The sequence below is a fragment of the Pseudophryne corroboree genome, chromosome 10, assembly GCF_028390025.1.
Source record: "Pseudophryne corroboree isolate aPseCor3 chromosome 10, aPseCor3.hap2, whole genome shotgun sequence".
NCBI classification, from domain to species: Eukaryota; Metazoa; Chordata; class Amphibia; order Anura; family Myobatrachidae; genus Pseudophryne; species Pseudophryne corroboree.
The window spans coordinates 195,298,924-195,315,925 of NC_086453.1; the positions used below are offsets into that span (position 1 = coordinate 195,298,924).

At 48.5% G+C, this 17,002-nt stretch overlaps 1 protein-coding gene across 2 annotated transcripts in view; it reads left to right on the forward strand.

Moving 5' to 3' along the window:
• Window positions 1-17,002, forward strand: part of LOC134966345 (uncharacterized) — an 80,445-nt gene that overhangs the window by 28,058 nt on the left and 35,385 nt on the right. For both annotated transcript variants that reach the window (XM_063943016.1, XM_063943017.1), the window contains exon 2: window positions 3,511-3,647. In XM_063943016.1, coding sequence (XP_063799086.1) covers window positions 3,511-3,647 — 137 coding nt within the window. The remainder of the gene's footprint in view (window positions 1-3,510; window positions 3,648-17,002) is intronic.

Below are 17,002 nucleotides of genomic sequence, written 5' to 3' on the forward strand. Positions count from 1 at the left end.
GAGTCTTACCCGGGATTCAAAATCCTTCCTTATTGTGTACGCTCGTCCGGGCACAGTATCCTAACTGAGGCTTGGAGGAGGGTCATGGGGGGAGGAGCCAGTGCACACCAGGTAGTTCTAAAACTTTACTTTTGTGCCCAGTCTCCTGCGGAGCCGCTATTCCCCATGGTCCTTACGGAGTCCCCAGCATCCACTACGGACTACGAGAAATAGAATTATCGGTAAGTAAATTCTTATTTTCTCTCCAGTCTTTTTGTCGTACCCAAACCAGACGGTTCGGTGCGCCCCATCTTGAACTTGAAGTCTCTAACCCTTATCTGCGGGTATTCAAATTCAAGATGGACTCCCTGCGGACGGTGGTGTCCGCGCTGAAGGAGGGGGAGTTCATGGAATCTCTGGATTTCACATATGCTTACCTACACATTCCCATGTGGCCCTCTCATCAGGTTTACCTCAGGTTCGCCATATTGAACGACCATTTCCAGTTTCAGGCCTTACCCTTTGGATTATCCACAGCTCCGAGGGTTTTTCACCAAAGTCATGGCGGAGATGATACTGCAGCTGCGCATGTTGGGAGTGAACATAGTCCCCTAATTGGACGATCTCCTAATAAAGGCTGTGTCCATGGTGTGTCTGCTGGACAGCATCGATCTGACGACTCGACTACTGACGGGTCATGGGTGGATCCTACATTTTCAGAAGTCTCACCTGGAACCGACCCGATGTCTTCAGTTCCTGGGAATGATACTGGATACTGTGTCTCAAAAGGTGTTTCTCCCAAGGGACAAAGCCTTGACTATCCAGGTTATGGTTTGCTCAGTGCTCGGTCCTCGCAAGGTATCCATACATCTTTGCATCCGATTACTGGGCAAGATGGTGGCTGCTTATGAGGCAATCCAATATGGCAGGTTTCATGCCCAATCATTTCAGCTGGATCTGCTGGACAAATGGTCAGGGTCTCACCTTCACATGCATCAGGAAGTGATGTTGTCCCCGCAAGCCTGGATTTCTCTCTTACAGTGGATACAGGTTCCTCACCTGGTGGAGGGCAGGAGTTTCAGTAGCTACCTGTGGATTTTACTGACAACGGATGCCAGCCTCCGGGGTTGGGGGCTGTAACCCAATGGACCCAGTTCCAGGGGATTTGGTCACGACAGGAATCTGCCCTACCAATAAACATCCTGGAACTCAGGGCAGTTTACAATGCTCTTCTGCAGGCTTCTCATCTCCTGAAGGATCAGGCGATCCAGGCTCATTCGGACAACGCCACGGCAGTGGCATACATCAACCGTCAAGAGGGAACAAGAAGCAGAGCGGCGATGCAAGAGGTGTCGAAGATCCTCCTCTGGGCGGAGGCGAACGCAAGGGCCATCACCGCCATATTCATTCTGGGAGTGGACAACTGGGAAGCGGACTTCCTCAGCAGGCACGACCTACATCCCGGGGAATGGGGCCTACATCCAAGGTGTTTCAACAGTTAATTCACCGGTTGGGCCGTCCACAGATAGATCTGATGGCTTCTCGACTCAACAAGAAGCTATGCCTTTACTGTTCCGGAATGAGGGATCCGCAAGCTGTAGCAGTGGGCGCTCTGACGATACCGTGGATGTACCAGTTTGTGTACCTGTTCCCTCCACTACCGCTAATCCCAAGGGTCCTCAAAAGACTAAGAAGGGAAAGCATTCAGGCAGTTCTAATTGCCCCAGATTGGCCTCGACGGGCGTGGTACTCGGACCTCCTGACCATGTTTCTGGAGGATCCCTGGCTTCTGCCGCTCCAAGAAGATCTTCTTTAGCAAGATCCATTTGTCTATCCAGACTTACAGTGGCTACGTTTGACGGCTTGGAAGTTGAGAGGGAGATTCTAGCAAAAAAAGGTCTCCCCTCTCAGGTTATTTCCACCATGGTCCAGGCCAGGAAGATGGTTACGTCAAAACACTATCATCGTATCTGGAAAAAGTATGTTTTCTGGTGTGAAAGTAGAAGGGTTTCTCCTGTGGAGTTTAAACTTGGTCGTTTTCTGCTTTTCCTACAAGCGGGAGTGGATATGGGCCTACGTCTACGCTCTCTGTTTTCTTCCAGAAACAACTTGCCCTGTTACCAGAAGTACCGACTTTCTTTAAGGGAGTTCTTCATATGCAACCACCCTTTGTTCCTCCCAAGGCTCCGTGGGTTCTCAATGTGGTTCTATCCTTTCTCCAATCAGATTGGTTTGAACCCTTCCATAGGGTGGAGTTGAAATTTCTCGCCTGGAAGACAGTGATGTTAATGGCATTGGCGTCTGCCAGACATGTCTCTGAATTAGGGGCCTTATCCTGTAAAAGCCCTTACTTGATTTTTCATGAAGACAGAGCGGAACTTTGGACCCATCCTCAGTTTTTGCCTAAAATGGTGTCTGCCTTTCATGTGAACTAGCCTATTGTGGTTCCAGTGTTGTCTGACGCTTCTGTGGGCCCTGAGTCCTTGGATGTGGTCAGGGCTCTGAAGATTTATGTCAAAAGGACGGCATGTTATTGGAAATCTGACTCGCTGTTTGTCCTTTATGATGCCTCCAAAATTGGTTGGCCAGCTTCTAAGCAATCTATTGCTCGTTGGCTCAGGTTGACCATTCAACAGGCGTATACTTCGGTGGCTCTGCTCTTGCCGACGTCTATTCAGTCCCACTTGATAAGGTCGGTGGGGTCCTCCTGGGCGGCTGCCCAGGTTGTCTCGGCCCTACAGTTGTGCCGAGCTGCAGCTTGGTCTGGTTCGAACACGTTTGTTAAATTCTGTAGGTTCGATACCTTGGCCAAGGATGACCTTCAGTTTGGTCAGGCGGTTTTACAGGGGTCTCAGCACTCACCTGCCCGTTTGGGAGCTTTGGGACTTCCTCATGGTACTAAAGTAAAAGACACCAGTATCCACCTGTAAGATCCACCACGTCCTGTAAGAGAAAATAGGAATTTAATACCTACCGGTAATTCCTTTTCTCCTAGTCTATAGTGGATACTGGGCACCAGCCTCAGAGCTTTGTTCCGGCTTACCTGTGTAAGTTTTTGGTTGGACTGATGTTGCGGTCCTCTTCTGTTGTTGGGATAGCTGTGCTATCCTGGTTAGGTTGGTGTTGCTATCCTCTATTCTGGTTAGTGCCCTCCTTTAATTTATGGTTGTGTGTTGGCTTATTGCCTCACCGCTGTTGTTTCGTTCTTATCTCAGATTATGTCCGTCTCCTCGGGCACAGTTTCCTTGACTGAGTCTGATAGGAGGGGCATAGAGGGGAGGAGCCAGCACACACATGCACACACTAAAAGTTTTTAAAGTGCCAGGCTCCAGTGGACCCGATCTATACCCCATGGTACTAAAGTACAAAACCCCAGTATCAATTACGGACTAGGAGAAAAGGAATTACAGGTAGGTATTAAATTCCTATTATTTCCTGTAATGTACCTTAACCATAGAGGAGACACTGCCTTCTTCCTAATCTTTTCTGTTATTCTTATGCTACCTTGTGTATTATCTCCTCTGTTTTTAGAGAGAAGCCATATGAATTTCTGAGCAATACACAAAAGACCACGAGCAGCCATAATCTTAGCTTTCAAGGGTCTGCCATTAACCGCCGATCGCATGGCAGCCATTATGGAGGACAGAGTTTTCTAAGTGAATCAAATGGTACGCATTACACCGTTACGTTTATTTCCTACTGCTGTCGAAAGATTTTCTTATTAAAGTAAAACATAAGTTTTTATATATCTGGATAATGAACAAGACTGTTTACCATTTTTTATTCAATGAGAAAACAAACCCAAATGTTTGTTTATTAGCTCAGCAGGTCGGTACACTGGAGAACTAGTTCCATAAACAGGTACAATCCTCATAAAGCTTCAGAAGATGTAAAACAGTAAGCATACCCTGTGATTCAGCAGCAATAATGCAAAGTAATCATTTTGTGATTGAGTTTCACATATCATCAGAGCTGGCCATAGGCATAGGCAAACTAGGCAATTGCCTAGGGCATTTTATATACCTAGGGGCATCAGCAGCTTCTGCTGATTAAAATGATATGCGGCATGCCTATATTCTGTGTGTAGCATTTCTTATGCAGATACAGCCACAGTCTCACACAATATACAGTATAGGCATGCTGCATATCATTTTAATCAGCAGAAGCTGCTTGTGCATCCTAGCCACATAGCAATGCAAATAAGATGCATTTTCATAAAAAAGGTGCCCGACGTTAGCATTGAGGCAAGATTTATGAGGACACATCTGTATCCAAGCAGAGGCAGAGGTCACAGTGTTACTGGCAGTGTGAGTGCTGTGTGCATGTGAGTGGATTAGTTGTGCAGTAGTGTTCAGAATATGTGGAGCATAAGGAGCATTATGTGTGTCATGTAAAAATGCATTAATAATGTGCAACATGTGTAAGGGGCACTATGTGTTTCATTATGTGTATAAGGGCATTAATAATGAGCGGCATATGTGTAACACGGTACTACTGTATGTGTGTCATTAAGTGTATAGGGGCACTAATAATGTGCAGCAAATGTGTAGGGGGCACTATGTGTGTCATGTGTATAAGGGCATTAATAATGTGTGGCATATATGTAAGGGACATTATGTGTAAAAGGGCATTAATAAAGGTTGTCATAATGTGTAAGGCGCATTATGTTGATAAGGACATTAATAATGTGTAAGGGGCATTACTGTGTGGAATTATGTGTATAAATGCATTACTAATGTGTGGCATTATGTATATAAGGTGCTCTACTATGTGGCGTTGCATATAGAAAGGGCACTACTGTGTCGTCTAATATGAATAAAGAGCAATAGTGTGTGGTGTGGTGTAATGTGAATAAGGAGCAATTCAGTGTGATGTAATGTCAATAAGGGGCTCTACTGTGAGGAGTAATGTTTATGAGGTAAAGTAATACTACTGAGGGATGTAATATGAATTATGGACACTATTGCATGATCAAATGTGAATAAAGTTGCAGTACTGTGTGGCGTAATTGGAATTGGGGTTACTATTGTGTGGCCATGCCCCTTGCCAGCAAAAACACACCCCTTTTTGGGCTGTGCGCCAAATGTGCGAACTGTTCCTATTTAAAATATAGGGGGTACAAACACCAAAATAAGGACTGCTATGGGTGAGGAGTGATGGTGCTGGGAAAGAGGTGCAAGGTCAGAGGCGGAACCAACGGTGGTGCTAGGGGGCACCAGCCAAAATCTTACCTAGGGCATCATATTGGTTAGGGCCGACTCTGCATATCATGTACTATACATTTATTCAGTATGATTGATTAAAGGGACGCTGGTAAACATGAAACACATAAATGCAGCAATCAGGACAATAACGTATAGTATCCTCTTTGCTGAGCCTTTAATTAATCACTAGCGGGTCCTCTACAGCCACCACTTGTGGTGGATATTGGCTTCATGTGGGCATTTATTATTGGGGAATGTATGATATTTTCTCTGACGTCCTAGTGGATGCTGGGAACTCCGTAAGGACCATGGGGAATAGCGGCTCCGCAGGAGACTGGGCACAAAAGTAAAAGCTTTATGACTAGCTGGTGTGCACTGGCTCCTCCCCCTATGACCCTCCTCCAAGCCTCAGTTAGATTTTTGTGCCCGGCCGAGAAGGGTGCATGCTAGGTAGCTCTCCTGAGCTGCTTAGAGTAAAAGTTTAAATAGGTTTTTTATTTTCAGTGAGACCTGCTGGCAACAGGCTCACTGCATCGTGGGACTAAGGGGAGAAGAAGCGAACTCACCTGCATGCAGAGTGGATTGGGCTTCTTGGCTACTGGACATTAGCTCCAGAGGGACGATCACAGGCTCAGCTTGGATGGGTCCCGGAGCCGCGCCGCCGGCCCCCTTACAGAGCCAGAAGAGCGAAGAGGTCCGGAAAAATCGGCGGCAGAAGACGTTCCTGTCTTCAATAAGGTAGCGCACAGCACTGCAGCTGTGCGCCATTGCTCTCAGCACACTTCACACTCCGGTCACTGAGGGTGCAGGGCGCTGGGGGGGAGCGCCCTGAGACGCAATAAAACACGTTTTAAACCTTATATGGCTAAAGAAATGCATCACATATAGCTCCTGGGCTATATGGATGCATTTAACCCCTGCCAGTTTTCCTAAAAAAAGCGTGAGAAAAGGCCGCCGGAAAGGGGGCGGAGCCTATCTCCTCAGCACACAAGCGCCATTTTCCCTCACAGCTCCGCTGGAAGGATGGCTCCCTGACTCTCCCCTGCAGTCCTGCTACAGAATCAGGGTAAAACAAGAGAGGGGGGGCACAAATTGGCAGATAATACAAATACAGCAGCTATAGAAGGGAGAAACACTTATATAAGGTTATCCCTGTATATATATAGCGCTCTGGTGTGTGCTGGCAAACTCTCCCTCTGTCTCCCCAAAGGGCTCGTGGGGTCCTGTCCTCTATCAGAGCATTCCCTGTGTGTGTGCTGTGTGTCGGTACGATTGTGTCGACATGTATGAGGAGGAAAATGATGTGGAGGCGGAGCAATTGCCTGTAATAGTGATGTCACCCCCTAGGGAGTCGACACCTGACTGGATGGTCGTATGGAAGGAATTACGTGACAGTGTCAGCACTTTGCAAAAAACTGTTGACGACATGAGACAGCCGGCAAATCAGTTAGTGCCTGTCCAGGCGTCTCAAACACCGTCAGGGGCTCTAAAGCGCCCGTTACCTCAGATGGTCGACACAGACCCAGACACGGATACTGACTCCAGCGTCGACGGTGACGAGACAAACGTAATGTCCAGTAGGGCCACACGTTACATGATCACGGCAATGAAGGAGGCTTTGAACATTTCTGATACTACAAGTACCACAAAAAGGGGTATTATGTGGGGTGTGAAAAAACTACCCATAGTTTTTCCTGAATCAGATGAATTAAATGAGGTGTGTGACAAAGCGTGGGTTTCCCCCGATAAAAAACTGCTGATTTCTAATAAATTATTGGCATTATACCCTTTCCCGCCAGAGGTTAGGGCGCATTGGGAAACACCCCCTAGGGTAGATAAGGCGCTCACACGCTTATCAAAACAAGTGGCGTTGCCGTCTCCTGATACGGCCGCCCTCAAGGAACCAGCTGATAGAAAGCTGGAAAATATCCTAAAGGGTATATACACACATACTGGTGTTATACTACGACCAGCAATCGCCTCAGCCTGGATGTGCAGCGCTGGAGTGGCTTGGTCGGATTCCCTGACTGAAAATATTGATACCCTGGATAGGGACAGTATATTATTGACTATAGAGCATTTAAAGGATGCATTACTATATATGCGAGATGCACAGAGGGATATTTGCACCCTGGCATCAAGAGTAAGTGCGCTGTCCATTTCTGCCAGAAGAAGTTTATGGACACGACAGTGGTCAGGTGATGCGGATTCCAAACGGCATATGGAAGTTTTGCCGTATAAAGGGGAGGAGTTATTTGGGGTCGGTCTATCGGACCTGGTGGCCACGGCGACGGCTGGGAAATCCACCTTTTTACCCCAGGTCACCTCTCAGCAAAAAAAGACACCGTCTTTTCAAACTCAGTCCTTTCGTCCCCATAAGGGCAAGCGGGCAAAAGGCCACTCATTTCTGCCCCGGGGCAGAGGAAGGGGAAAAAGACTGCAGCAGGCAGCCTCTTCCCAGGATCAGAAGCCCTCCCCCGCTTCTGCCAAGTCTTCAGCATGACGCTGGGGCTTTACAAGCGGACTCAGGCACGGTGGGGGCCCGTCTCAAAAATTTCAACGCGCAGTGGGCTCACTCGCAAGTGGACCCCTGGATCCTGCAGGTAGTATCACAGGGGTACAAATTGGAATTCGAGACGTCTCCCCCTCGCCGGTTCCTGAAGTCTGCTCTACCAACGTCTCCCTCCGACAGGGAGGCAGTATTGGAAGCTATTCACAAGCTGTATTCCCAGCAGGTGATAATCAAGGTACCCCTCCTACAACAGGGAAAGGGGTATTACTCCACGCTGTTTGTGGTACCGAAGCCGGACGGCTCGGTGAGACCGATTTTAAATCTGAAATCATTGAACACTTACATAAAAAGGTTCAAATTCTAGATGGAGTCACTCAGAGCAGTGATAGCGAACCTGGAAGAAGGGGACTATATGGTGTCTCTGGACATCAAAGATGCTTATCTCCATGTCCCAATCTACCCTTCTCACCAAGGGTACCTCAGGTTTGTGGTACAAAACTGTCATTATCAGTTTCAGACGCTGCCGTTTGGATTGTCCACGGCACCACGGGTCTTTACCAAGGTAATGGCCGAAATGATGATTCTTCTTCGAAGAAAAGGCGTCTTAATTATACCTTACTTGGACGATCTCCTGATAAGGGCAAGGTCCAGGGAACAGTTAGAGGTCGGAGTAGCACTATCTCAGGTAGTGCTACGTCAGCACGGGTGGATTCTAAATATTCCAAAATCGCAGCTGATTCCAACAACACGTCTACTGTTCCTAGGGATGATTCTGGACACAGTCCAGAAAAAGGTGTTTCTCCCAGAGGAGAAGGCCAGGGAGTTATCCGAGCTAGTCAGGAACCTCCTGAAACCAGGACAAGTGTCAGTGCATCAATGCACAAGGGTCCTGGGAAAGATGGTGGCTTCTTACGAAGCGATTCCATTCGGAAGATTCCATGCAAGAACTTTTCAGTGGGATCTGCTGGACAAATGGTCCGGATCGCATCTTCAGATGCATCCGCGGATAACCCTATCTCCAAGGACAAGGGTGTCTCTCCTGTGGTGGTTGCAGAGTGCTCATCTTCTAGAGGGCCGCAGATTCGGCATTCAGGACTGGATTCTGGTGACCACGGATGCCAGCCTGAGAGGCTGGGGAGCAGTCACACAGGGAAGAAATTTCCAGGGCTTGTGGTCAAGCATGGAAACGTCTCTTCACATAAATATCCTGGAACTAAGGGCAATTTACAATGCCCTAAGTCAAGCAAGGCCTCTGCTTCAGGGTCAGTCGGTATTGATCCAATCGGACAACATCACGGCAGTCGCCCACGTAAACAGACAGGGCGGCACAAGAAGCAGGAGGGCAATGGCAGAAGCTGCAAGAATTCTTCGCTGGGCGGAAAATTATGTGACAGCACTGTCAGCGGTGTTCATTCCGGGAGTGGACAACTGGGAAGCAGACTTCCTCAGCAGACACGACCTCCACCCGGGGGAGTGGGGACTTCACCCAGAAGTCTTCCACGTGATTGTAAACCGTTGGGAAAAACCAAAGGTGGACATGATGGCGTCTCGTCTCAACAAGAAACTAGACAGATGTTGCGCCAGGTCAAGGGACCCTCAGGCGATAGCGGTGGACGCTCTGGTAACACCGTGGGTGTACCAGTCAGTGTATGTGTTCCCTCCTCTGCCTCTCATACCCAAAGTATTGAGAATCATAAGAAGGAGAGGAGTAAGAACTATACTCGTGGCTCCGGATTGGCCAAGGATGACTTTGTCTGTTCCAAGACTTACCGCGGCTGCGTTTGACGGCATGGAGGTTGAACGCCGGATCCTGAAGGAAAAAGGCATTCCAGATGAAGTCATCCCTACCCTGATCAAGGCCAGGAAGGATGTAACCGCGAAACATTATCACCGCATTTGGCGAAAATATGTTGCGTGGTGTGAGACCAAGAAGGCCCCTACAGAGGAATTTCAACTGGGTCGTTTCCTGCATTTCCTGCAAACAGGACTATCTATGGGCCTAAAATTAGGGTCCATTAAGGTTCAAATTTCGGCCCTGTCAATATTCTTCCAAAAAGAACTGGCTTCAGTGCCTGAAGTTCAGACGTTTGTCAAAGGGGTACTGCATATACAGCCTCCTTTTGTGCCTCCAGTGGCACCTTGGGATCTCAATGTAGTGTTGAGTCTCCTAAAGTCACATTGGTTTGAACCACTCACCACTGCGGAATTAAAATATCTCACATGGAAAGTGGTCATGCTGTTAGCCCTGGCTTCAGCCAGGCGTGTCTCAGAATTGGCGGCTTTATCATATAAAAGCCCTTACCTAATTTTTCATTCAGACAGGGCAGAACTGAGGACTCGCCCTCAATTTCTCCCTAAGGTGTGTCACGATCCGGGTATCTGGACGCCATTTCTTACCTATCAGATGCCTCCTAAGGCTGGCTCAGCGCTCCAGGACCGGATCCCATCTGTTATCCTGATGTGCACATTCCCGCATCCTCTCCTGTCTCTCTGGACGCAGTCACAGTAACGCCTTATACATCTGGCATGGCGTCTCCCGCGGCCTCCGCCGCCGTCCCTGAGCTTCTGCATTCAGAGTGGCGATTACGTCAGCCGCGGCCTCCGCTGTGTCCGCGTGGTCAAATGTGCATCTGTCAGCCTGGCGTCTCCTGTCTCCGGTGGCCGGCGCCGCCATTACTGTTTTCCAGACCACATGGATTACAATCCAAACTTCCCTCCAAGTGTCTGCATGGGCGCAGCCATCTTGGATTCTGTCAGCTGATCATTCCTACCAATCCGTTGTCAGTATTATTAATTTGCATAATTGCCTAGCCAATGCCTTCCTTGCTGCAGGTATAAATAGGTTGTGCCTGAGCAAGGAAGGCGTCAGTGCTTTGGTTGTCAAACCTAGTTCCAGTTTGTCTCTCTTCTGTGAATGTCTTCCAGGTTCCAGCTCCTGTCTCCAGACTTCTGCTATAGAGACCCGCACCAGCATTCCATCTGCGGTGTAGCCTGACTCTCCGATCCATTCTGGACTCACCTGTTTCCAGCTACAACATCACCTGCTTCCAGCTTAGCTTCCAGCAGTGTACAGCTTCTCTTAAAGGGCCGGTGTCCTTTCTGCAGTTTACCACTCTCCACCGGTATTATTATTTCTCCGCTCTCAAATTCTACATTTCATCTACATTGCATCGCTCTCAAGCTTTATTTATTATTTAACTGGTTCCAGCCAGTATCCACTCCGTGCCAACACCTGTCTGGTTCTAACCAGTACCCACAGCAGCATTTTACCTACAGCAGTCCAGCTTTCCCTGGAACACCAGCTGGTACGACCCTGGGCTTTCCTCATTGCTACAGTTGAGCCTGGTAAGGACTTTCCAACTTGCAGATAATAAGAACTGTCTCATACCACCAGAGCTCTATTATTATTTCTCTGCTGATTTTTATGTTACTTTTTACTGCTACTGTGATGCATGGAGTTTGTCATAAATAAATATCATTGACTTTTACTCAAGTTGTCGTGGTCACGCCTTCGGGCGGTTTCTCTTCATGTTACTTACATGTCCAGGGGTCTGATACAACCTCCCAGGTTCCGGTACATCTCAGCCCCTACAACTGAGGCTGCCTTCCGTCAGCTCAGGCCCTCAGTTGTGACAGTAAGCACTGACCAAATGAATCCAGCCGGAGACCAGGATCAAGCGGCCAGGCCGATGCAAGAACTGGCAGCCCGACTTGAACATCAGGAGGCTGCACAGGGCCACATCATCCGCTGTCTCCAGGATCTCTCTACTCGGCTGGATGGGATTCAGACAACTCTCCGTGGATCAGGCGCATCTGGGGCGTCAACCACAGTGACTCCAACTATAACCCCACCCACCTTACCCGTTTCTGCTCCACGTCTTCATCTTCCAACGCCAGCAAAATTTGACGGATCTCCAAGATTCTGCAGGGGATTTCTCAACCAGTGTGAGATTCAGTTTGAGCTACAACCTGGCAATTTTCCCAGCGACCGTACAAAAATTGCCTACATCATCTCACTTCTCAGTGGCTCAGCCCTTGACTGGGCATCACCGTTATGGGAGAGGTCCGACACCCTGCTATCTTCTTACACTGCATTCGTGTCAACATTCAGGCGCATCTTCGACGAGCCAGGCCGGGTAACTTCAGCTTCGTCTGAGATTCTCCGTTTACGCCAGGGATCACATACTGTAGGACAATATCTTATACAGTTCCAGATCCTGGCATCTGAACTGGCATGGAACGACGAGGCCCTGTATGCTGCATTCTGGCATGGTTTATCCGAGCGTATTAAAGATGAGTTAGCTACCAGAGACTTACCCTCCAAGTTAGATGAGCTAATCTCACTTTGTACAAAAGTTGACTTACGTTTCAGAGAGAGAGCAACTGAGCGTGGAAGATCATCTGCTCCAAAATCTTCTGCTCCTCCTCCTCGCCAACTGTCACCAACTAAAGATGAACCCATGCAAATTGGTCGTTCCCGTTTAACTCCTGCTGAGCGCCGAAGACGTCTCTCTGAGTCTCTCTGTCTGTATTGTGCAGCTCCGTCTCACACTATTAATGCCTGTCCCAAACGTCCGGGAAAACTCCAAATCCTAGCTCGCCAAGGAGAGGGCCGGCTAGGAGTAATGATCTCCTCTCCATCTCCTCAAGATTGTAATCTCCCAGTCTCGCTTCAAGTTGCTCAACGTTATCAGAACGTCATTGCCCTCCTGGATTCCGGAGCAGCTGGGAACTTTATTACCGAAGCCTATGTTAAACGGTGGTCCCTACCCACCGAGAGACTTCCTTCCTCCTTTTCCTTAACTGCCGTGGATGGCAGTAAAATTTTTGATACAGTTATTGCTCTAAGGACTCTACCAGTTCGTCTGAGAGTGGGAGTTCTTCATTCCGAACTTATTTCACTTTTAGTGATTCCAAGAGCCACACATCCTGTGGTCCTGGGCCTTCCATGGCTCCGTCTTCACAATCCTACAATTGATTGGACGACTACGCAAATCCTGGCATGGGGTCCCTCCTGTGCTGAGACATGTTTGTTTAAAGTGTTGCCTGTCTGTTCTTCCTCCCCCAGGTCGTCTGATGTTCCACCTCCTCCATATCAAGATTTCACAGATGTGTTCAGTAAAGCTTCTGCTGATATCCTTCCTCCTCATAGAGAATGGGACTGCCCGATTGATCTCGTTCCAGGGAAGGTTCCACCTCAAGGCCGAACTTATCCGTTGTCTCTGCCCGAGACGCATTCTATGGAGGAATACATTAAAGAGAACCTAGCAAAGGGGTTCATTCGACCTTCCTCTTCTCCAGCCGGCGCAGGCTTCTTTTTTGTAAAAAAGAAAGATGGTGGTCTGCGGCCGTGCATCGACTACAGAGGTTTGAACGACATTACCATCAAGAACCGCTATCCTTTACCCCTGATTACTGAGCTCTTTGACAGAGTTAGCGGAGCTACCATCTTTACAAAGCTGGACTTGAGAGGTGCATACAATCTCATCCGGATCCGTGAGGGTGACGAGTGGAAGACCGCATTTAACACCCGTGACGGACATTATGAGTACCTCGTCATGCCCTTCGGATTGAGCAATGCTCCAGCTGTCTTCCAGCATTTCGTCAATGAGATCTTCAGAGACATTCTATATCATCATGTCGTGGTCTATCTAGATGATATCCTCATTTTTGCCAACAATTTAGAGGAACATCGTTTTTGGGTAAAGGAGGTTCTGTCCCGTCTCCGTGTCAATCATCTCTATTGCAAATTAGAGAAATGCGTCTTTGAAGTCAAGTCCATTCCGTTTCTAGGGTACATTGTGTCCGGTTCCGGACTAGAGATGGATCCTGAGAAACTACAAGCAATCCAGAATTGGCCGGTACCCTTAACCCTCAAAGGGGTCCAGAGGTTCTTAGGGTTCGCCAATTATTACCGAAAATTTATACGAGACTTTTCCACCATTGTGGCGCCTATTACTGCTTTCACCAAGAAGGGTGCTAACCCGTCCAAGTGGTCTGAAGAAGCCATGCAAGCTTTTCATCTTTTAAAACAGAGGTTCATCTCTGCGCCTGTCCTGAAACAGCCTGACATCGACTCTCCTTTCATCCTAGAGGTGGATGCCTCCTCCGTTGGAGTAGGAGCGGTGTTATCTCAGAGGGCTAAAGATGGCCATTTACATCCTTGCAGTTTCTTCTCACGGAAGTTCTCCCCAGCGGAGCGCAACTATGCCATTGGCGACCAGGAGTTGCTAGCCATCAAGCTCGCTCTAGAGGAGTGGAGATATCTGTTGGAGGGAGCTTCTCATTCAATCACCATCCTTACAGACCACAAGAACCTTCTATATCTGAAAGGCGCACAATGTCTCAACCCTCGTCAGGCCAGATGGGCACTTTTCTTTTCCAGGTTCGACTTTAAACTCCAGTTCTGTCCGGGCTCTCAGAATCGCAAGGCCGATGCCCTTTCCCGCTCATGGGAGCAAGAAAATGAGTCAGAGTCTTCAGACAAGCATCCTATTATAAATCCGTTGGCATTCTCCACGGTAGGGATGGACTCTACGCCCCCATCAGGGAAAAGTTTTGTGAAGCCGACACTAAGGAAGAAGCTCATGCATTGGGCCCATGCTTCCCGCTTTGCCGGACATACAGGTATCCAAAAAACCCTGGAGTTTATCTCTAGGTCCTATTGGTGGCCAACTCTGAAAAAGGACGTTTTGGAGTTTATTGCATCTTGCCCAAAGTGTGCTCAACATAAAGTATCCCGCCAGTCGCCTGCGGGGCAACTGGTTCCACTATCTGTTCCCCGTCGACCATGGACCCATTTGTCGATGGATTTTATTACAGATTTGCCCATGTGCAACAAGTTTAATACTATCTGGGTGGTAGTTGACCGGTTCACCAAGATGGCACACTTCGTTCCTCTCACCGGTCTTCCGTCAGCTTCCAAGTTGGCTCAAGTATTCATACAAGAGATCTTTCGACTCCACGGTCTTCCAGAAGAAATTATCTCAGATCGAGGAGTTCAATTCACAGCCAAATTCTGGCGAAGTTTATGTCAAGCCCTCCAAGTCAAGCTAAAGTTTTCCACGGCTTACCATCCTCAGACCAATGGTCAAACTGAGAGGGTGAATCAGGACTTGGAGTCCTTCCTCCGCATCTATGTGTCCTCCTCTCAAGATGACTGGGTTCAATTACTTCCCTGGGCCGAGTTCTGTCATAACAACCAGTATCATTCTTCATCTTCTTCAACACCATTCTTCACCAACTTTGGATTCCACCCTAAAGTCCCCGAGTTCCAACCGCTTCCAGCAACTTCTGTTCCCGCAGTGGATATCACCTTGCATCAGTTTGCCAATATCTGGAAGAGCGTACGATCAGCTCTGCTCAAGGCATCGTTCAGGTACAAGAAGTTTGCGGATAAGAAGCGTCGAGCAGTTCCTGCTCTCAAGGTGGGTGATCGGGTATGGTTATCCACGAAGAATTTCAGGTTAAGAGTTCCCAGTATGAAGTTTGCACCTCGCTACATCGGTCCTTTTAAAATTGATCAAGTCATCAATCCTGTTGCTTACAGACTCCAGTTGCCTCCCTTCTTAAAGATACCCAGGACATTCCATGTTTCCCTGTTGAAACCGCTAATCTTGAATCGGTTTCATTCCTCACTTCCTCCAACTCCGAAAGTCCAAACTCAACGAGGCGTTGAGTATGAAGTAGCCAAGATCCTGGACTCACGTCACCGTTACGGTCAACTTCAGTATCTTATTGACTGGAAGGGTTATGGCCCTGAGGAACGTTCATGGACCAATGCTTCTGATGTCCATGCTCCTGCCTTGGTCCGGAGATTCCATTCCAAGTTTCCTCAAAAGCCAAAGAAGTGTCCTGGGGCCACTCCTAAAAGGGGGGGTGCTGTCACGATCCGGGTATCTGGACGCCATTTCTTACCTATCAGATGCCTCCTAAGGCTGGCTCAGCGCTCCAGGACCGGATCCCATCTGTTATCCTGATGTGCACATTCCCGCATCCTCTCCTGTCTCTCTGGACGCAGTCACAGTAACGCCTTATACATCTGGCATGGCGTCTCCCGCGGCCTCCGCCGCCGTCCCTGAGCTTCTGCATTCAGAGTGGCGATTACGTCAGCCGCGGCCTCCGCTGTGTCCGCGTGGTCGGATGTGCATCTGTCAGCCTGGCGTCTCCTGTCTCCGGTGGCCGGCGCCACCATTACTGTTTTCCAGACCACATGGATTACAATCCAAACTTCCCTCCAAGTGTCTGCATGGGCGCAGCCATCTTGGATTCTGTCAGCTGATCATTCCTACCAATCCGTTGTCAGTATTATTAATTTGCATAATTGCCTAGCCAATGCCTTCCTTGCTGCAGGTATAAATAGGTTGTGCCTGAGCAAGGAAGGCGTCAGTGCTTTGGTTGTCAAACCTAGTTCCAGTTTGTCTCTCTTCTGTGAATGTCTTCCAGGTTCCAGCTCCTGTCTCCAGACTTCTGCTATAGAGACCCGCACCAGCATTCCATCTGCGGTGTAGCCTGACTCTCCGATCCATTCTGGACTCACCTGTTTCCAGCTACAACATCACCTGCTTCCAGCTCAGCTTCCAGCAGTGTACAGCTTCTCTTAAAGGGCCGGTGTCCTTTCTGCAGTTTACCACTCTCCACCGGTATTATTATTTCTCCGCTCTCAAATTCTACATTTCATCTACATTGCATCGCTCTCAAGCTTTATTTATTATTTAACTGGTTCCAGCCAGTATCCACTCCGTGCCAACACCTGTCTGGTTCTAACCAGTACCCACAGCAGCATTTTACCTACAGCAGTCCAGCTTTCCCTGGAACACCAGCTGGTATGACCCTGGGCTTTCCTCATTGCTACAGTTGAGCCTGGTAAGGACTTTCCAACTTGCAGATAATAAGAACTGTCTCATACCACCAGAGCTCTGTGGCCCCTGCCACCCTGTAGCACCCAGGAACTGTATTATTATTTCTCTGCTGATTTTTATGTTACTTTTTACTGCTACTGTGATGCATGGAGTTTGTCATAAATAAATATCATTGACTTTTACTCAAGTTGTCGTGGTCACGCCTTCGGGCGGTTTCTCTTCATGTTACTTACATGTCCAGGGGTCTGATACAACCTCCCAGGTTCCGGTACATCTCAGCCCCTACAACTGAGGCTGCCTTCCGTCAGCTCAGGCCCTCAGTTGTGACAAGGTGGTTTCAGCGTTTCACATGAACCAGCCTATTGTGGTGCCTGCGGCTACTAGGGACTTGGAGGACTCCAAGTTGCTGGACGTAGTCAGGGCCCTGAAAATATATGTTTCCAGGA